This window comes from Ornithorhynchus anatinus, chromosome X1 (assembly GCF_004115215.2).
Source record: "Ornithorhynchus anatinus isolate Pmale09 chromosome X1, mOrnAna1.pri.v4, whole genome shotgun sequence".
In the NCBI taxonomy this organism is placed as follows: Eukaryota; Metazoa; Chordata; class Mammalia; order Monotremata; family Ornithorhynchidae; genus Ornithorhynchus; species Ornithorhynchus anatinus.
In genome coordinates, this window is record NC_041749.1 from 41,910,836 (window position 1) to 41,933,338 (window position 22,503).

At 46.4% G+C, this 22,503-nt stretch overlaps 1 protein-coding gene across 3 annotated transcripts in view; it reads left to right on the plus strand.

Annotated features, from left to right (window-relative positions):
• FNIP1 (folliculin interacting protein 1) overlaps positions 1–22,503 on the plus strand; it is a 126,540-nt gene that overhangs the window by 99,529 nt on the left and 4,508 nt on the right. For all 3 annotated transcript variants that reach the window (XM_029050282.2, XM_029050281.2, XM_007655363.4), the window contains 6 exons: positions 5,701–5,847; positions 10,476–10,645; positions 12,217–13,630; positions 15,102–15,270; positions 21,144–21,341; positions 21,900–22,015. In XM_029050282.2, coding sequence (XP_028906115.1) covers positions 5,701–5,847; positions 10,476–10,645; positions 12,217–13,630; positions 15,102–15,270; positions 21,144–21,341; positions 21,900–22,015 — 2,214 coding nt within the window. The remainder of the gene's footprint in view (positions 1–5,700; positions 5,848–10,475; positions 10,646–12,216; positions 13,631–15,101; positions 15,271–21,143; positions 21,342–21,899; positions 22,016–22,503) is intronic.

The following is a 22,503-nucleotide window of genomic DNA, read 5'->3' on the forward strand; positions in this document are numbered from 1 at the left end:
ATACTAAGCGCTTGGGAGAGTACAGTACAACAGAATTAGCTGGCATGTTCCCTGCCCACAACAAGCTTACATTCCAGGCCGAGTTCCCGCAGGAGAAGCAAAATCAATGGATCGGGGAAAGAATCTACTCGGGTTCTAATTGTTAAATGAATGGAGCCCAAATCACTCCCAGATCCCTCTCTGCACGGGGTTTTCCTGTTCACTTTTCGTGATTTCCCCCGCTACTCGGCACTAACGCCAAACTTCCTCAAACCTTGGGATCTAAGAGGAGAATATGCTCACTTCTCGGGCCAAATCTTGAACTCGTTGGAGGAAAGGTGCTAGGAAAATCCAGTCAGTGCAGAAGGATTCCTGTGATATCCACCCACATGTGAAAGTTTTGAAGCTTAACAATAGTGAGAACATTTTAACGTCTTACAGAAAAGGTTGCTACTACAGAACTTTCAAGTGTTGATTTTTTTCTGAAGTGACTGTCTAAGAGGAACTCCCTGCCTTTGGCCAGTAATTAATCATTAATCAATTATATTTATTGAGCGCATACTGTGTGCAGAGCACTGTACTAAGACAAGTTGGTAGAAATGTTCCCTGCCCACAATGAACTTGCAGTCTAGAGGGAGAGACAGCCATTAATATAAATGAAGAAATTACAGATATGATTGGAGACTTTGGTAAGACTAGTACGTGCTCGTAGGTGCCACATGCTTATTGTGTACCTAGGGGTGTTATGGGTACAGGGATTTTTAGGGGACCTGTGGGTGGGGGACTGCTTCAGAGAGCCATCAGCTAAGAAACTCGTCAATGGGCAGGGATTGCCTCTATCTGTTGCCCAATTGTACATTCCAAGCGCTTAGTACAGTGCTCTGCACATAGTAAGCGCTCGATAAATACTATTGAATGAATGAAACCCACTTTTTGGGATGTATTGAGCCCTGAATGGAAGCCCTCAGGGCTTGAGCAAGTCTGGGAGTCCAGCTTAAATGCTGTCGGGGACTACCATCCCCATTGTCCTTATGTTGTATTGACTTCCAATTTTGTGGTTATTCTCACTTTTTAAGGCTTCAATTTTTCTTCAGTTTTCCCTACTCTATATCATTTCTATCTTGTACATTTTCTGGACAAAAGTGTCCTATAAGCCCTTCCGAATGGACCTCTCTCCTTCTCTCTCCCCCACCCCAAAACCCACAAGGGATGCCCATGGCAACTTGATGCCATTATTCTTGACACCACTTTAGGATTTTTTTTTGGCCAGACCATTCCTTCCTCCCCGAGGCCAAGGACCACTCCACCCCACAAATAGTATATCCCCTAGTCTCAGATGTGCATAACCTAAGATTTCCTTCCTTCAGAATGGGGTGCTCTCCAATTTTGACAGCATTTTTTCTGCACAGCTTGAAGGATTGGTCACTTACGTTCCAGATTGTTTTATTTTTTGATGAGAAAGTGGTAGAGTGGTGGGATGAAATCAGGGGTTCTGATGAGACAGTCCAGGAAAGGCCATGAAGGACAATACTGAGCTATGCAGGAGAGTTGGGGACCCAGAGATCTCCCTACTCCCGACAACCAGGTCTGAGGTGAAAAGTTTGGGTGTGAATCCAAGGTGGCCTAAGCCCTGAGAATGCTGGGTCCAGGGCTTCTCTGCTCTTATCCGGCCTTGGATCCCCAGAGCCATCCTAGTTTAGAATCCTGCCACCAAAATGTGGAGCTAGGATACCATTACCCCCTTGTGTATTTCACTTTTATAGTCTCAGGGTATTTTTCCTGGTCTCTCCATCACATCCCATGGAAGAGAGAATGAGTGACTTGTCAGCATTACAGTGAGTAACAGCATTGGCCCTGGCCGTCAACTCCATCCTTTCCATCAAACTCAATTTTCTTGCACTCCTGTTTCTCTGTTGTTCTTACCTTACAGCCCACAGGCCTGAGTCACTTCCACGGATGATGCTTCTGCTCATGTGCAAGCACCAAAGAGCACTTTTGCCAGAAATCCAAGCAACAGGCCACCTTCATCCATTTTAAATTCATGCTCACCTGCTGTAACTCTACCCTCCCCTCTGCTTTCTCCTGTGTCCGGAGACACTAATTTTCTCCTCCCTCATTGGCTCTCATTCCCACTCTCCTAGGCTTTTAACTACCCCCTTAAATCCCCAGTGCCCCCGCCGCATCCATCTTTCACCCCCGCTGACCTCATCAGCTACTTCTTGGATGACAACTCCTCCCTCGGCCCCATCCACTCTCTCATCTTTCCCAGCCATTTCTCAACAGGAAATGTTCCGCCTGCTTTCGATATTTATCATCTCCACCTGCACCTCTGACCCCATCTCTTATTAAGAAACTTGCATGCATTCTTCCTCTCTTCCTGACCACCATCTTTAACTGCTCACTCTCCAATAGCTCTATTCCCGTCTGCTCTCAGAGATACCCATGTGTCTCATATGCAAGCTATCGCCCCATCTCCCTCTTACCATTCTTATCCATATTCTTTGAATGGGTTTTTTATAAGTGCCTCCACTTTCCCTCTTCTGACTTCCTCTTTAACCCTCTTTGATATGGTTTCTCCCACCTTCACCATTGCACTGAAAATACTCTCTCCAAGTCAAGCGGTCAGTAGTTAATTGTATTTATTGAGCACTTACTATGTGCTGAGCACTATACTAAGCACTTGGAAGAGTACAATATAACAAGAAACACATTCCCTGCTGACAATGAGCTTACAGTCCAACCTCCTCCTCACAAATCTGTTGGACTCTAATCCTTTCTAACGTCTGATACGACTCAGAAGCCTTTGTCACTGATGATCACTGCTTTTACTGGAAACAAAATGTAACCCTGGTTTCTCTGAACTGTTCTCTCCTGGTCCTCTTTCTACCTCTCTGGTTGTTCCTTCTTGGTCTCTTTCACCGCCTCTTCCTCTGCCTCCCACTTCCTAATGGTGAGGATCCCTCAAGGTTCAGTTCTCCATCTTCTTTTTTCAGTTTACACTCACTCTCATGAGGAGTTCATCCACTCCCATGGCTTCAAAGTCATCTCTAAATAGCTGACTCCCATATCTACCTCATTAGCCCAGACCTATCTCCTCCACTGCAAATTTGCAAATCCTCCTGCCTCCAGGACATCGCTAGTTGGATATCCCCCCAGCAACTCAAGCTCAACGTGCCCAACTCATCCAACTGTTGACAGTGCCACCACCCTCCCTATCTCACCAACCACAACCTTGGCATTATCCTGGACCCCCTCCCTCCCCACCCGTTATAACCCACTTGATCAGTCAGGTCCCCGGGTCCAATGTAAAAACAACTGCTGGGCTTCCCCAGCCCCTCTGTTCCATCGCAGCAGAGCGAGATGTGTGCCCCGAGCACCCTCGACCCTCCATGTGGCTGAGGAAGTCTCCGTGTGCCCCCAGCCTGCTCCGCGCACACCAGGCCGGGTGTAAAAGCTGCTGATCTGCCTGCTGATCTGCTGATCTGCCATCTTCACCCTCGGAGCCGAACGAGGCATCTGGCATTTGCGGCCAGCCCTCCGTGTGCGCTCTCGGCCCCGCCTCGATGCGGCTGAGATCGCTGCCTTCCTTCCCTGCCATCCAGAGCTGGCACCCAGTTCCCCCTCCATACCCTCAAGGTGAACCCATCCCTTTCTCCTTTCCGCCACCCCAGCGGGAATGAGAACAACACCTCCCTGACTAAGCCCTCTTTTCCTTCAGCTCCCTCCTGCGTCACCCTGATTTGCCCCCTTTATTCGTCCCCCCTCCCAGCCCCTCAGCACTTATGTCCAAGCCCGGTGTGGACGGGGATTGTCTCTCTTTATTGCTGAGTTGTGCTTTCCAAGCGCTTAGTACAGTGCTCTGCACACAGTAAGTGCTCATTAAATACGATAGAATATCTGTAATTTATTTTTTCCTAATGTCTGCCTCCCCCTCTAGACTGTAAGCTCGCTGTGGGCAGGGAATGCCTCTGTTATATTGTTATATCGTACTCTTCCAAGAGCATAGTACAGTGGTCTGCACACGGTAAGCACTCGGTAAATACTGTCGATCGATTGCAGGTGTGTTCTAGTCATTCATTCAATCGTATTTATTGAAGGCTTTCTGTGTGCAGAGCACTAAGCGCTTGGGAAGTACAATTCGGCAACAGATAGAGACAATCCCTACCCAACAACGGGCTCACAGTCTAGAAGGGGGAGACAGAGAACCAAACAAAACAAATAGGCAGCAGTACCATCAAAATAGATAAATAGAACCATTAATAAAATAGAGTATACAAATATGTACAAATGCTGTGGGGAGGGGAAGGGGAAAGAGCAGAGGGAGGGAGTAGGGGGAATGGGAAGGGGAGGAGGAGCAGAGGGAAAGGGAGGGCTGAGTCTGGGAAGGCCTCCTGGAGGAGGAGTCCCCATTGCATCTAGTTTTCCTGGCCACCACGGCCCAGATGGCCAGAACCAGGGGCACTGGTCGATGGGGAGAAGTGAGGAGCCATTGGTAGAAGTAGCCAGGGCAACGCTCCCCACCTCACCCAAGTGGCTTCGGGGACCAGATTAGAGAAGCAGTTTGGCTCAGTGGAAAGAGCCCAGGCTCGGGAGTCAGTCATGGGCTCGAATCCCAGCTCTGCCACTTGTCAGCAGTGTGACTGTGGGCAAGTCACTTCACTTCTCTGTGCCTCAGTTCCCTCATCTGTAAAATGGGGATTAAGATTGTGAGCCTCACGTGGGACAACCTGATGACCCTGTATGTACTCCAGCGCTTAGAACAGTGCTCTGCACATAGTAAGCGCTTAACAAATACCCCCCCCCCCAAAATAACCCCTAGATGACTCACTGCCCCTCCTGCCATCTAGTGGCCATCCGTGGTCACTGCCACTGTCACCACATCAGCAAAGCCCCCTTGGTAGACTCAGAGGGCATGGACCTCTCAGCAGATGGTGTTCAGCGTTTAGTACAGTGCTTGGCACAGAGTAAGCCCTGAATGAATGCCATAATTATTAAATTTGTATTAAGCACTGGGGAAGATACCAGATATGTAGATTAGGCACATACCCTGTCCCACATGGGACTCACAGTCTAAGAAGAGAACAGGTATTGAGTCCCCATTTTACAGGGGAGGAAACCGAGGCAGAGAGACGTTAAGTGATTTGCCCAATGTCACGGCAAGCAAGTGGCAGAAGTGGGGCGACAACACAGGTCCTCTGAGTCCCCGGCCCTAGTTCTTTCCACTAGGACCCGCTGCTTCTCTCCTTTAACCATCGTGTCCGGGATTGACAAGGGGTATTGGAGTCTGCCCGATCTGGTGAGCCTTAATTGTGTTCACTTGGCTCTCCTTTATAAGGACTCATTTGTCCCGGAAGAGATCTTCTTCTCGGTGTGTGAAATATTATTTAGGGTGACTTTGTTGCCTTTGTCAGTAGATTCAAATAGTTTAAATAGTTTGTATTTCCTCAGTGGGCATGTCTACATTTGACATCTGCTCTCTGTTACATGCGTGGGTTTATTATATTTCCGGGACAATAGGGAAACGTGTTTTCTGTTGGTTGGCACATCAGGGACGTGAGAGGTTCATGGTGAGTGAAATCTTTGGTTTGTGGTTTTATGGTTTTTGGTCAAAGAGGACAGCACGAGGTTTTTAACCTTTATCCCATGTGCCTGGAAGGGGTAGGAATTTCATAACCCTGTGTATTTTTCTTTACTTACCTCCCTCCTCTTTTTTGTCTCTAGAACAACAATATGTAACCTTTATACGATGCCTCGGATTGGAGAACCGGTCTGGCTTACGATGATGTCTGGGACGCCGGAAAAGAATCAACTTTGCCATCGTTTTATGAAGGAGTTTGCCTTTTTAATGGAAAATGCTTCCAGAAACCAGTATGACCATTTAAAAAATGACTCTTTATTTATTCTGTTTTACACTTTTTATTCATCGTCAGATGCAAATCTTACTGTTCACTGGGGGTCCAGACCAAACAACCAAGGTTGAGGGGAATCAAAAACCTATTATTAGAGCAGTTGCTCTTTTTTTATGGTATTAAACACTTACTTTGTGCCAACTCTATACTAAGCACTGGGATGGATTCAACCTAATCGGATTAGACACAATTTCTGTCCCACATGGGCATTATGAATTATTGGCTTATATTAATGTCTGTCTCCCCCTTTAGATTGTAAACTTGTTGTAGAAAGGAAATGTGATGATGACGATGATGGTATTTGTTAAGTGCTTACTATGTGCAAAACACTGTTCTAAGCGCGGTGGGAGATACAAGTAATCAGGTTGTCCCATGTGGGGCTCACAGTCTTAACTTACCCCAGATCACACAGCTGATAAGTGGAGAAGCCGGGATTAGCACCCATGACCTCTGACTCCCAAGCCCGGGCTCTTTCCACTAAGCCACGCTGCTTTTCTTAGTGTCTACCAACTACCAACTCTGTCTACCAACTCTGTTGCAATGTCCGAGCTCTTAGTAAAGTGTTCTGAACGTAGTAAGTGCTCAATAAATGCCATTGATGATGATGGGGCTCATGGTCCAAGTCAGAGGGTGTTGGATTTAATCCTCATTTTATAAATGAGGAAACTGAGGCACAGAGAACATACAACAGACAGATGGTGGAGACCAGTCCCAGTCTCTCTTCATCGGGCCACACTGGTTCTCTGGGCAAAATAAAGTCAAAGGAAAAGATCCAAAAAGGAACTTCAGAACTTCAGAGAAAGAGGTGGAGGGTAGTGGGGAGACCATAGTCCTAGTCTATTATGTGTCAGCTGGATCTTCCTAGATGAGTGAATTCAGTTGAAAATGAATTACACCCATTCAGTGGGCGCCAAATGCGTAATGTGTTAGAATTCCCCAATACCCCATCCTTTTCCGCGAAATGAACCGTGAGTACAGATGCACACACCTTTGCCTTGGCTGCCGTACCTTCCTCAAAACTTCTGAGAAGCCTCATCTGAGGTACCACAGCCTTTTCCCCCAAGACTTGCATAAGTAATACCTAATAGTAGCAGGAACATATTACTTGATATGCCCACTAGTAAATGTTAGGCCAGGAAAGGGATCCAGTTCTGCAAGTGGCTGCTTGTAGATTTCAGTGGTCTGCCCTTGTCTTGATTTTGTTTCTGTTATAATTATCCTCATCATCAGTTGAGGGCTTTGTACAGTTTACTGTACTGAGCGCTGGAAAAGGGCCCAAGGATAATCATTCTGACCCCATCCCTGACCTACAGGGAAGTTTCAGGTGAAAATCACACCCAAGAAGAGTAAGGGGAAGAATGGGAAGCGACGTGACCTAGCGGATAGAGCGTGGGCCTGGGAGTCAGAGGAAGGACCTGGGTTTTAATCCCAGCTCTGCCTCTCGTGTGCTTGGTGACCTTAGGCAAGTAGTTTCACTTCTCTGTGCCTCAGTTCCCTTATCTGCAGAAATAGAGTTTAAAGCTGTGAGCCCCATGTGGGACAAGGACTCTGTCCAACCTGATTATCTTGAATCTCACCCAGGGCTTAGTATAGTTCTAGGCACATAGTATGTACTTCACAAATACCATAAACAAAATGAATTGATTGTTTTTGCCATTTTAACGTTTGATGACAGCAGCCAAAGCAACATGAGCTGCGGTCCATTACTGTTAAAGAGGTTTTCAGGCGTTTCACTGCTCCGTCAGAGCCGTGCGTAGTCACAACTTTCCCCACATTCATGTGCAGGTATGACTGCTGCTGCTCCTTCTGCCTGCCCTGCTTTAGCGGGCAGACCACGACCCTAAAGACGGTGGAGGGGGTCAGGAGGGTGGCGTCTCTTAAACCGCAGGGCTCGGGAGGGAAAATCCAGGGCTGTGAACCCCCTGCCCGTTCTGCCAGGAAGAGTTAGAGGTGGTGATTCCATCTGAACTCTTTTCAACAAAGCCCCCCATTCTGAGAGGTCAATTTCAAGGTGGGCTTCAAGAGTTACAGATGCAGCAGTGTACCTTCAAGAGTTGCTTTTCTACTGCACCCAGCTGCTTTTCAGACTGTCCGTGGCAAGTCTTAAATGTTCCCTGCTACTCACTGAAGACAACGGGATGCTAATTGAAAAAGAACTCTCTAACTCAGCCTTTTTTTTTTTTTAGTGGTATTTGTTAAGCATCACTATGTGCCAGGCACTGTACTGTAAGCGTTGGCATAGATACAAGGTAGTTAGGTTGGACACAGTCCATGTCCCACATGGGGCTAACAGCCTTAATCTCCATTTTGTAGATGAGGTAACTGAGACAGGGAGAAGTGAAGCGACTCACCCAACATCACACAGCAGACAAGCGGCAGAACCAGGATTAGAACCAGGTCCTTCTGACTCCCAGGCCCATGTTCTAGCCATTAGGCAATGCTGCTTCTCTCTGAGCCACAGTGCTGCTGCTGCTGCTGGACATTAGAAGGTGTTGCAAAGTGTTTTTGGTTTAATTTGTCGATGCATAATGACTTTTGCCAACAACACTAAGCGAGGATCTGAAAGAACCTCAGGATTCTATGATACACTTTAGAAAGGTGGCATGAAAAGCCCTCTCTGCTCTAATTTTTCTTTCCTTGCTCCCCAGATGAAAATACTACAAAATCCACCAGACCCCTACTGATATTAATATACAGAAAAATGGAGTAATACTTTGGAGAAACCTCCCTAAGCGGATGGGTTTTTTTTCAAATGAATTGTAATGTCATAATGTTGTTTTACCCATCACATTTGGCTGTAATAGGGTATGGCTCCATTTCAATTTGATGAATCTGAAAAAAGAGTAACTCCTTTGTTTCCCTCTTCCCCGGCTCTAGTTTCCGTAGCAGTGCGAGACCCTTTCAAGGGAACTGAGAAGCAGCGTGGCCTAGTGGATAGATCACGGGCCTGGGAGTCCCCCACTTGTCTGCTCTGTGAAGTTGGGTGAATCACTTAACTTCTCTGTGCCACAGTTACCTCATCTGTGAAGTGGGGATTAAGACTATGAGTCCCATGTGGGACAGGGACTGAAGCAGAGAAGCAGCGTGGTTTAGTGGAAACAGTTGGAGAGATTATGGGCTTGGGAGTCAAAAGACGTAGGTTCTTATCCCAGCTCCGCCACCTGTCTGCTGTGTGACCTTGGGCAAGCCACTTAACTTCTTTTTGCCTCAGTTCCCTCATCTTTAAAATAGGGAGTATAAGTGAGACTGTGAGCCGCATGTGCGACAATCTAATTACTTTGTATCTACCCCAACACTTAGAACAGTGCTTGGCACATAGTAAGCACTTAACAAATACCATCATCATCATCAACCTGATTAGCTTGAATAATAATAGTAGTAATAATGATGGCATTTGTTAAGCGCTTACTATGTGCCAAGCACTGTTCTAATCACTAGGGGGTACAAGGTAATCAGGTTGTCCCTCGTGGAGCTCACAGTCTTAATCCCCATTTTACAGATGAGGTAACTGAGGCACAGAGAAGTTAAGTGACTTGCCCAGGGTCAGCTGATAAGTGGAGGAGGCGGGATTAGAACCCATGACCTCTGACGCCCAAGCCTGTGCTCCTTCCACTGAGCCACGCTGCTTCTGTCAACACAGTACTTAGTACAGAGTCTGGTACGTAGTATGTGCTTAACAAATACCATAAAGAAAAAAAAAACCTGCCCCCTCCTGTACACTGAAGGAGCTATTAGGACCCTAGGCTGTGGAGATGCATCCTTCCCACCCTCATATCCCTTAAAACCTTCAGTCAGTTTGGTTGCTTGCCCTTGCTGGCCACATGCCCCAGTGGTGGGAAGGGAGGAAGGGATCCGAGGAGCAAGATGGGTGAATCCTGGGCTTGATTTCTGGAGCCAGAATCTCTGCAGAGCTCTGAGAAGCTCTGGGATGGGATCGGCATTGTGTTTCTCTCCCAGTGTCTCCTCCCACACTCCTGCTCTCCATCTCCAACTGAATCAAGCTTCTGCAGGGAAGATAACCTGATGAGCACCTAGGTGGGAATAAAATGTTGGAGGGTTGTAACATTGCATTTTCCCCTGGAAATACTACATTCAAATCTGTGCTCATGGAAAAAAGAAAAAAGAATAAAGTTGAATTGACCTCACTGGGGAAGGTTAGCCTTCCCCTTCCATAGCTAATACTGCCGATAAGGGATATATTCCCTATATGAGAAGACAGCTACATATACATCTGGAAAAATTAGAAATCATCCTTTTCTCCCCTCACCACCGTATTTCATGTTAGATCATCTAGGGGATTAGTTATTTTCTGACTCTAATTGCATAATTATGTAGAAAAAGTACAGTTTCTGAAATTGAAAAAAGGAAAGGGAGGCCTGGTAGAGTCCCCTTTGAAAAATGCAGTAATCTTTCTAGGTTTTCAGTAAGCGTATTCAGGCCCGGTGCCTATTTTTAGATGGTTCAAAATATGCCAAGGGGATTTGTGTTTTCTGGATCTGGGTGGAATTGACAAATATGTATGCTATATTATGTAATTGAGAGTGTTCAAGGGCAGAGCAGGAAAACTGACCTCAACATTCTTTTCAGATTCCTACCAGCTCTCTTGACCGCAGTCCTGACCAACCATCTTGCCTGGGTCCCCACAGTCATGCCCAATGGCCAGCCACCCATTAAAATCTTCCTAGAAAAACATTCCTCGCAGAGCGTAGACATGTTGGCAAAGACTCATCCCTACAACCCACTGTGGGCACAACTGGGTAAGCCCTGGAAAGCTTTGGCTTACTAATTCAGCCTTCATCCGAAGGAGGGTATTGTTAAGGATTTGTAAGGCCACAACTTCTCGGAGCAAAGCATTCCCCACTCCATCCCCTCAAAACCTGCCACCCTTCAGTCAGTCAGCTTCCCAGTCCTTGCCACCCCAGCTCAGGTTCCACCGATCCTGTGAGGTAGCTCAGATTTCCACTTACCATCAGGGAAATCCACCAACTGGAGAGGGGCTGGACTTGGAGGAGCCGGGCAGGGGGCGGGGAGGAGGGACGGATGGAAGGTTACCTTTGTTGTTTTTCATCTGCTTTCCTGATCACTGAGGAGAAAAAGGTAGCAGGTGGGCCCTAGGTGGCATCCATTTTAGGGTTAGGTCAGTTCTCGGTCACAGCCTCCCCTTCTGAGGTAGATGCCGAAGGGTGAGAGGGATGTTGGGGTTCGCAGCAATCTTCAGTGGGCCCGGAGGTGTTTCCACTGGAGGTCACCCTGCTGGGCTAGTGGAAATCCAGTCAGGCTCACAGGGCTAGTGGATTGATCTGGGTGACCTCTGTTCCCCCAGTTGATTTAGTCTGTGTGGTTTTACAAAGCAGGAAACTTCAATATATTAAATCCCAGCATTATCTGTAATCCTTGTTTAAAAATGAACAAAGAATTTAAATCCAAAATGAGGGCTAGTCAGGGATGAGATGATCTGACCATGCTGATCGGTTTCAACCTTACTAGCTTCTCTATCCCCCTCAGGAAGCACACGTCTAGACGGTGAGATTAAAATTTAAAGTCTGTTTCATTCAGGAATATTGGAAAATCTGGGTCCCGACAAGCCTGTAAAGGCAACGTGATTCAGATCGAGTTTGGTTCGCCTTCCTTAGCTCACTCTTCTGGAGCTGCTTTTAGCGGCCCGGGTGATCTTTGTTGAGGCCTTTGAAGTAATAGATCACCTTTTCTGATCTGAGCTGTGGTAACGACTCAAATATACTTGAAGGCCTTTGCCCTTAGTGGTGTAATGCCATTTCCAAGTTGCTCCAGAAATGCAGGGAATTTTAAAAACAGAACAAACAACCTCTCCCTGCCTCCTTCCCTCCGACCGCTCCTCAGAAAAATTCACTTCTTGCTTCCAATTCTCTTCTCTAAGACCTCCTCCCTCCCCTCCCCTTTCTGTGGTCCAGAAGATAGTTTAGAATCCATAGTGGGGAGGGGAGCTGCTCTGTCTCTGGGGTGTGGGCAGAGATGGGACAGGGGAAGACTCCCCCAGCTGCCATCGCTCTGTATCATCAAGCTTCGTCGACTGGGGGTGGTGGGTAGAGCAGAGTGAGTGCCTAGGCCTGGTCCCGGACCAACACCTATCTGGTGGTGAGCCTTGGGAAAGCAGCCAAGAAGCCTTTCCCCTGGCAAGACCTGGACCCAATTTTTAGGAGCCTGCGTTACTCCTAAAACCAGACTAACTGGTAACACACAGTGTAATCACCAGACGCAAATAAAAAACCAAACTGGCTAACCGTCTCCCTAGGATATCTCTACAGTTGAAGCGGAAGAGTGCCTGTATTCACTGCCTTTTCTATTTCAGGAGACCTGTATGGAGCAATCGGCTCACCCGTGAGATTAGCAAGAACAGTGGTGGTTGGCAAAAGACAAGATATGGTCCAAAGGTTGCTTTATTTTCTTACCTACTTTATAAGATGCTCCGAGCTCCAAGAGACCCACCTTCTGGAGAACGGCGAGGATGAAGCCATAGTCATGCCGGGCACCGTTATCACCACCACCCTGGAGAAAGGCGAAGTGGAGGAATCTGAGTACGTGCTCGTCACGATGCACCGAAACAAGAGCAGCTTACTCTTCAGAGATTCGGAAGAAACAGGCACTCCCAGTTGTACCTGTAAATACTGCAAGTGCCCCCTTGTCGGGCCCAGTTTAGAGGGAGTTTCGCAGCAAGAGAGAGATTTTCTCAATACGTCAAAGGAGCTGCTGGAAACTTCTTCAGAGGAGTGCAGGATCCCATCTTCTGATTGCCAGGAAAATGCCATGGACATTAAGCAGTGCAGAGATCAACTGAGAACCTGTCTGGATGCCAAGTTAGAGACCGTAGTCTGCACAGGCTCCACACCCCTAGACAAGTGTGCGATGGCAGAACCGGGCTCAGGGCCAACGGCAGAGGCTTGGAGAACCGAGGAATCACTGGATTCTGGGAGCCAGGCAGTCAAAGTGATGCGATCCGCAGGTAGAGCAGTGGAAAAGAAGCCCCCGGATAAGCTCGTGTCGGCCGCGTTTTCTTGCGACCCGGCTCAGGCCAAGGTGACGTTCCTGATCGGCGATTCCATGTCACCCGACTCCGATACCGAGATCCGAAGTCAAGCGGTGGTGGATCAGATCACGAGGCATCACGTCAAGCCGGCGAAGGAGGAAAGGATAGCTGCCGACGAGCATCGAGAAACGAAGCAGATGATTGAGGACCAAATCAGAGACCCCGGGATAAATGAAATGTTTCCCAGCGTCCCCAGGGAACTTCCAAATTGGAATCATTCAAATACGGAAAACATGAGTTTATTCGACGAATATTTCAATGACGACTCGATTGAAACTAGGACTATCGATGATATTCCAGTTAAAACAAGCACAGACCTTTTGGAGCACTGTAGCGGGGTAGATTTTTCTAAAAGATTGTGTACTAAGAACAGCCAACAGCCCAGTGGATTTTGTAAATTCATGGACTCTGTTCACCAGGATTCATGCAAAGACTGCTTTCCTCAGCAGGACCAAAGAGACACGATCTCTATTCACATCCCCCATGGGGACAAGGAGAATGTAGAGAAAAAAATGGCTACAGGAACTGACTGGGACATTCCGAGAAACGAAAGCTCAGACAGTGCCCTGGGGGACAGCGAGAGTGAAGAGGCAGGGCACGACGTATCCAGGCAGAGCAGCCGTTACTATGGAGGAGAGCAAGAAGAATGGACAGAAGAGGATGAAATCCCTTTCCCTGGGTAAGGAACTTCACTTCTCCCCGGGGGCTCCGGGGATGTCACTTTTCTTTCATTTAGGAGAAGTGCGATGCCACGTCCCCTTCAGGTCAGCGGCTACAGTAAAGATGGGCGATAGGACTACACGATCCACATATTCCAGTGGACCACGCAGGGTTATGCACAGCTGTGGGGAGCGGTGTGAGGGAAAAGTGGAGGGAACAATAGCCTGAGGCATAAATGCAGCAATTAGCGCACCTGTCCGCTCCCATCCCGCCCTGCCTCCTGAGTCAGCTATAGTTCAGCGGGTTTGTCAGGACTTCTCCTATCCCAGGTGGGGATTGTGGGGGTACCCCAAATTCTGGGCAGCAAAATACCTCATTGCACCTCTAAGGAACATTTTTCATAGAGCTTCTGCTCCACAGCTCTATCTTGGCTCCCAAAGGAGGTTTTGCAGAGGATGCTGGGAAGGGGAAAGGGTAAAATGAAAGCTACAGTTAGGCAGGATGCAGGCCCTGGATGCAGGGACCTGGGGATGCGATTCAGAGCCGATCTGGGGTTGAGGCCAGAAGTAGGGCTTAGGGCATAATTGGGCCAATCAGTCAGTCAGTCGTATTTATTGAGTGCTTACTGTGTGCAGAGCACTGGACTAAGCACTTGGGAGAGTACAAAATGTAACAGTATAACGGACGTAATCCCTGCCCACAACAAACTTTCGGTCTAGAGGGGGAGACAGCCATTAATATAAATGAAATTACAGATAGATACATAAGTGCTGTGGGGCTTGGAAGGGGGTGAATAAAGGGAGCAAGTCAAGGTAACACAAAAGGGAGTGGATGAAGAGGAAAGGAGGGCTGTCAGGGAAGGCCTCCTGGAGGAGATGTACCCTCAGGAAGACTCTGAAGGTGGGGAGAGTCGTTATCTGTTTGGATATGAAGAGGGAAAGTATTCCAGGCCAGAGGCAGGACATGGGCAAGAGATTGAAGGTGACACAGATGAGACTGAGGTACAGTGAGAAGGTTGGCATCAGAGGAGCGAAGTGTGTGGCCTGGGACATAGCAGGAGAGTAGTGAGGTGAGGTAGGAGGGGGCAACCAGGACTGACTCTGGGTCTAAGAACTAGCCTTGAAGTTCTGGGTTATTTACTTTGCTGCTTGTCACTCGGAGTGGTTCCGTTCAACTAAGCAATGCAAGGAATTCTAGTTTCTTCATCCTACACAGATGATGGGTCAGGCAACGTCTTTGTAGAACTTAATCAGTGTCCAACATTAAGGTTTTCTTAATGCACCGTCAGCTACAAAATGAAACATGAACCCTGTTTTCCTGTTCAAAATGGGAAGGGGAATTTGGGACTTTTAAATTGCCCCTGGGTTGAAGCTTCCTTCACTGTACTTAAATGGCTGAGCCTATTGAAAGGAAAATGATGATACTAGAAACTAAAAACTAATGGATCAAACTGAATGTGAAGACATGTCCGTTGCAATCCTTCCTTGCAGGTCAAAATTAATCGAAGTGAACTCTGTCAAACCCAACATAGCTAATTTTGGAAGGTCCCTACTGGGTGGCTACTGTTCGTCTTACGTTCCGGACTTTGTTCTGCAAGGAGTGGGATCTGATGAGAAGCTTCGGCAGTGTTTGGTGTCCGACCTGTCCCATGCCGTTCAGGTAATGAGATCCATCCCCGAAGGAATGTCACCACACGACCGAAGAAAACACGTTTATTGAATCAAATGAGCAAGCAGAGACAAATTATGACTATGATGTACTTTTAGGGTCTGTTGTCCCTCTTCCCCTCAGAGTACATGCACTCTCTACTCATCTACCAGTTAAGATGGAAAATAGGGTTGTATATGTGCTTTTAATATGCTTTTAAAGTGGAGAGAAAGTCAGCGAAAGGGGAACAGGTGTATTTGCAGGAAGCTGTCACAAGCAGCATGGCTCAGTGGAAAGAACATGGGCTTGGGAGTCAGAGGTCATGGGTTCAAATCCTGGCTCAGCCGCTTGTCAGCTGTGTGACTGTGGCCTAGTCACTTAACTTCTCTGTGCCTCAGTTACCTCATCTGTAAAAAGGGGATTAAGACTGTGAGCCCCACGTGGGACAACCTGATCACCTTGTATCCTCCCCTGTGCTTAGAACAGTGCTTTGCACATAGTAAGTGTTTAACAAATGCCATTATTGTTACTATTATTACTATGCTAGCTAGAATTCATAATTTGTGGAGGCCTCAGAAAGAGAGTTAGGAATACCTTATTTCACTTATATACTCTTGTAGTTGAATTTTGGAAACCGTGAGTATTAAAGTAGGGAGTTGTTAATGTCAAAGGAAGCCAGGATCTCTTCCAACAACATCTTTGCCCAGTGTCTTTTTAGAAGGAAAAAAAACACACCATTCTAACCCTGCTGCCAAAGTGTAAAAATAGCTTAAAATGGAAAAAAAAAAAAGGATGGAAATCAGGTGGCAAATCAGATATAAATCAGCATGGTCAAGGATGGAGCATGAATCTGGCAGTCAGGATGACCTGGATTCTAATCCCGGCTCCGCCACGTGGCTGCTGTGTGACCTTGAGCCAATCACTCCACTTTTCAATGCCTCAGTTATCCAAACTGTAAAATACTGTGAGCCCCTTGTGGGGCAGGGACTCTGTCCAACCTGATTATCTTGTATCAACCCCAGCGCTTAGTGCAGTGCCTGGCACATAATAAGCGCTTAATAAGTATCATTAAAAATATCAAAACTACAATCAAATCCTGTTAGTGGATATCTTCGGATACTAATGAATATTTTTACGAGGTATCAATCTGCCAGTGGTATTTATAGAGTGCTTTCTATGTGCAGGGCACTGAACTAGGTTCTTGGAAAAGTACAGTAAAACGGAGTCGGTGGACGCGTTCCCTGCCAATAACGAGCTTACAGTCTAGAGGGGGAGACAGACGTTATTATGACCAAAGAAGTAATTTATAATATATAATTTAAAGATATGTACATAAGTGCTATGGGAAGAGCACTTAACTTAATTACCACTTTCCTGAAGTGATTTGCCAATGCAATAAATGATGTACCCTACACCAACTTCCTGCAAATTAGATTAATTGGGCAGCCGTGTCTCACTTACTGCCCCTCTGTCAGTGTCATGCTTGACCAGCTCTCTGGCAGTGATCACTGTTCAATCTACAAGAGGTTGCCTGATAAAGTGCACCACTTCCAAATGGCAAGAATCAGAGATTTCTTCTGTGATTTCTCATCAATTCTCAGCAGCCCTCTGTGAAAGGGAGGGATTTTAGGATCATTTTCTCCCCATTTCCCAGATTTGGGATTGCAAAAATGCTGTTTATGGGAAAGTCTGCTTTACCTTGCTAGAAGGATTCAGACAGACTGGAGGAGGGCAGGTGATGCAGAGCGACTATTTCAAAGCCTTAGGATAGTTTCTGCACTGGGAGGTGGGGAGAGGAAAGTTTAGGGCAGTTTTGACATTTGAGTTTTACATGTTGGTCTTATATCCTCTTTGTGGACAGGAAATATCTTTGATTCATTTTTTTTTATATATTCTCAAGGACCTAGTAGAGTGTTATACATCAAGTGGCTTAAGGGGTACCCAGCCTAGGCTCTTGGCTGTGTACCCCTTAAGCATTTGGATACTCACTTAGTCCCACAGCAGATATGTACATATCCATTCATTCAATCTTATTTATTGAGCCCTTACTATGTGCAGAGCACTGTAGTAAGCACTTGGAAAGTACAATTCATTCAGTCATATTTACTGAGTGCTTACTGTGTGCAGAGCACTGTACTAAGCCCTTGGAAAGTATAATTTGGCAACAGATAGAGACAGACAATCCCTACCCAACAACAGGCTCTCAGTCTAGAAGGCGGAGACAGACAACAAAATAAAACAAGTAGCGAGGCATCAATTCCATCAACATAAATAGAATTATAGGTATATACACATCATTTAATAGAATAGAGTAATAAATATGTACAAATATACACAAGTGCTTGTGGAGGGAGGGGCTGGAGCAGAGGTAGGGAATAAGGGCAACGGGGAGGGGAGGAGGGGCAGAGGAAAAGGAGGGCTCAGTCTAGGAAGGCCTCCTGAAGGAGGTGAGCTCTCAGTAGGGCTTTGAAGGGAGGAAAAGAGCTAGTTTGGTGGATGTGAGGAAGGAGGGCATTCCAGGCCAGAGCTAGGATGTGGCCAGGCGTCAACAGCAGGACAGGGGAGAATGAGGCACAGTGAGGAGGTTAGCGGCAGAGGAGCAGGGTGTGCGGGCTGGGCTGTAGAAGGAGAGAAGGGAGATGAGGTAGAAGGGGGCAAGGGGATGGAGAGCTTTGAAGCCAATAGTGAGGAGGTTTTGCTTCATGCGAAAGTTGATAGACAACCCCTGGAGATTTTTGAGGAGGGGAGGGATTCGGCAACAGATAGAGACAATCCCTGCCCAAAAACGGGCTCACAGTCAACAAGGTGGAGACAGCAAACAAAACAAAAAAAGTGGACAGGCATAAAAATATGGAACGCTTCATGAATTTGCATGTCATCCTCCTTATACTCTGCCACTTCCTTTATCTGTCATTTATTCCAGTGCCTGCCTCCCCCTCTGTCAGTTCCCTGTGAGCAGGGATCGTGTCTCACGACCGTATTGTATTGTGCTTTCCCAAGTGCTTAGTATAGTGCACTGCACCCAGTAGCATGGCATAGTGGATGGAGCAAGGGCCTGGGAGTCAGAAGGTCATGGGTTCTAATTCCAGCTCTGACACATGTCTGCGGCGTGACCTTGGGCAACTCGCTTTACTTCTCTGGGCCTCAGTTCCCTCATCTGGAAAATGGGGATGAGACTCTGAGCCCCATGTGGGACAGGGACTGTGCCCAGCCTGATTTGCTTAGTTGCTTAGTACAGTGCCTGGCACACAGTAAGCGTTTAACAAATACCACAATAAATGTCATTGGTTGATTTATTGATTGGACAGATGCTCATAATATTTGCCCCAGTAAGTGTTCAGGATCTCAATCTGTCCACTGAAATGAATATCCTTGATTTCTCCAATTACACACTTTAATGCTTAGTTCAAGGTGACCCAGGTTAGAGAGATGCTCCCCCACCCCTTTTTCTCCCCTCCCACCCCAAGTGTAAGTATGCTGATTTCCCTGGGCATGCTGTGAAGCCAGATCATTTTCACTGGATTTTCCTTTGCCCCCACTGGGCTCGAGGTGTATTGTCATAATCAAAAAGGATTCATTTTAAAACTCACTTTTTTAGAGTAAACAAAAATGTAATAACGGACCAAATGATCTAAATTGGTCTGATTGAAAAGGGAGTGGGGATTCATTCCTCAGACAGAAAGCCAGGCCCCAAGCTGACCACTTCTAAGTGAATTGTTTGAAGTTTACTAGAAGACCTCACAGTGTCCAAATATAACCTTGGGGAAATCAAGACCCTTGCAGTTTATAAACCCACTAACTTTTCTTCTAGAGCTCCGGATTATGGGCAAATACAGTTTTGGTGGTGCACTTACTCTCCCGATTAACAACTGTTTAAAGCATGCAGTCAGTATTCCCAACGATACCCAGATATCAATGTTGTTCCATTCCAATAAAAGAAATTCTCAATGGACAGTGGTTCTTTTCCTTATAAACAATCAGTCAGAATTTTGAAAGCAAGGGTGGGGCAGCTTGGGGTAAGAGAAAGCACTGTGGTCAGGTCCCACATGGGGCTCACATTCTAATAGGTGAATTTGGGGCATAAAAGACCAATTTTTTGAACATGTAAACTGGTAAAATAGTGTGGTGAAGAGACCATAGGAGGAATATTTAAAGACAATTTCAAAAGATATCCCATTTTTTAAAAAGTGGTTGCAAATGTCTAACTCATCAGTGGATGTCACCCAGATATGTCCCATTCTGTATTAAAGTACTCTTGCTATATTTCCATAATTGTTATTTTGAAGCACTAATATATTCCTTTACAGACTAGCTCTTTTATTTGCTTTTAATGTCTCCAAGGATCCCCACTAATTTGTGCCACCTTACATATCTTCTCTATTCATTTGTTACTCTCCAACCCGCTCTCTTCATTCCTCCTAAGCTAAGCTAACCTTCTAAGTGAGCCCTGAGTGGACCTTTTCTCTCCCATCTCTGTCCCTTGCTCACACTTTTCTCCCAGCTTGGAACTACCTCCTTCCCCAAGTTGAAAAGACCACAGCTCTTCAAATACTCACAGCCCACCTCGTCCAGCGTGTCTTCCCGGCATTCCAATGCATATAAACCCATTAGGTTCTTATTTATGTCCAACTTCATCACTTCTGTATATGTGGCTTTTCAATTGTGCATTCAGTTGTTTATTTTGAGTACTCTGTTTCTGAGAGCTGATATGTCTGTCTCCTTGGTTAGAGTGTAAATTTCTTGTGGACAGAGGATGTGTCATTTGCTCATTTTGTATTTCCCATTGGGTACTTGGGAGAAAAGGGTATTACTATTATTACTATTACTACAAGCATTTTTCTTGCCTCTCTCTAAAAAAGAAAAGAATTGCTGTGTTTAGAAAGAAATGAATGCCTTATGTATGAGATCACTGACCCCAAGTTATTCTGCTAGATGTTCAGCTCAGAAGGGCAGGGATCATTTCTACTGGCTTTACCCAGTTTTGCTTAGAGTGCTATGAACCCTTGGAGTTGTCCATCAGTGTGATTGAAGAGGTGATTTGGGGAGGTGCTTTTTAGCTAACGGTCCTGTGCAAAATAAAGTTACATAAATTAGCTGAGTAGAATGGCTCTGTTTCCCAGAGTTTGAAACACCCCAGCCTAAAGCAGTCTGGCATGGTCAGATACACCAAAGCAGTCATTTAAGCTACAAAGATGTTCTCGAGCCTACAGAGAAATTAAATTTGTGACCGTGAGACCGAGTTATAACCATTGCCATTGCATTTGTTTATCGTTCTTAATTTGTTAGGGGGCCATACACATTGTTCTTAAAAATCAGCCAGCCATTAAAACTCATCTTGAACTCATCCTCCCACCATAAGGCAAGAGAGGGAGGCTGACCGTTAAGTAGTACCTTCAGGTGTTCAGGTGACTGTACGGTAATTTTTGTGTATTTGTAAACTGGACAGGATTAATCAATCAATCAATGTCATTTATTGAGTGCTTTTGGTGCGCAATGCACTGTATTAAGTAAAATACAGTAGAGTTGGTATGCCTGATCCCTGCCCCAAAAGAACATACAGCCTAGATGGGGAGACAGAAGTTAAAAATAATTACAGATAGGGACAATGCGAGAGTATACGATGCGTATGTCAGTGCTGTGGATTTGTGTACTTGGTGTCCTTTTCAAACATAATTTTGCATTTTAAATGTTCTCTTAGACCTACCATTTAATGAGTCGGATATATCTGAACATTTTTGCTAGATTACACAACTGCCCAGCCTGTTGTTATAATGAGATTTTTCTCCCTTTGTTTCCCACATCCCAAAGTTCTGAACCTTCCACTACTATTATCCTGTCTTTTTGCCTTCTCCAGAGCCTCTAATCACTTGTCCCTTTGTTCCCAGCATCCCGTGCTGGACGAGCCCATTGCGGAAGCTGTCTGCATTATCGCAGACATGGACAAGTGGACAGTGCAAGTGGCTAGCAGCCAGAGACGGGCGACAGATAACAGATTGGGAAAGGAAGTGCTCGTGTCCAGTCTGGTCTCCGGCCTGCTGCATTCCACCCTTCAGCTATACAAGCACAACTTATCTCCAAATTTTGTGAGTGAACAAGCCGGTTTTAAGGTAGTAGTTTATTAGACCAGGGTTGTGCAGCTGACCTGAAACGCCATTGGAAACCGTTGTCTTCTCTTCTGGGAAACAAAAGAAGACAAGCCGTGTGCCAGGTGGTGATTCTTACACAATGGCCCTTTATGGGCTGCGGTAGCCTTGTGAAAAAAATTATGAATCTCATATAAAACCTGGCCACCTGTGCTGAAGACCCTCCATCCACCATGCCTGTGGTCTATCTGCTGTTGAGATGCTTCCCATTTGTGACCAAATCTTAGAAAGGTGGCCGTTTCCAGCTTTCAAGGAACTTTGTTCTGTAAAGGCGAATGATTTGAAAAGGCCACTGAAAAGCACTTCAGTGGATCAAGTGTGGGCTGCAAAGTTGTACAGAGGTGGACTTCCCTTCCAGAACCTGAATGTAATTAACTTGCCAATCAGGCCTCTGGTTCCTCAAAAAATCGTTTCTGTTGGCATCATGGCAGACAGAGAATTTCTAGAGAGTCTGGGGCTTTTTTCTCCTAATGGTTTTGTTTGTTCTTTTGGCCACAGTGTGTCATGCACCTGGAAGATCGGTTGCAAGAGCTCTATTTCAAAAGCAAAATGCTATCCGAGTATCTGAAAGGACAGATGCGAGTTCACGTCAAGGAGCTTGGCATGGTGCTGGGGTAAGTGCACAGCTAGAGAAAAGCTCTTTTATTTCTGTATTTGCTTTCCTGCCCCTTCCTCGTTCTTAGGGGAGATTGCATATTGACAGACTGGTTTGCTGAATTACACCCAGGGATGAGGCTGAACTGTTTTGTTCAGGGAATGGGTGAGAGAGCCATTCCTGAGGACTCTATGTCCTCAAACAGGTACTGATCAGGCTAGGCCATGTGGTTTCTGGATGGAGGGCGCGTCCGGGCAGGATCCTCCCTGATGCTTTCAGATCTGCGTGGTGTGCCGGGTGACCAGTGCCCTGTCCACTCCCTCCCGCTCTGGTCCACTGCCATGCCGAGCCACCACAGGCTACTCTGGCTTGAGTCTAGGGCTCAAGGAACAGGGCATCACAGCTCTTTTGGAATGGGGTGTGTGGGGGACAGAGGGGGAAGCCATCTTGATTTCTTCCCCACCTCAAAACTCTAGCCCCGGATCCACCTCCAGCAACCTCATCTCT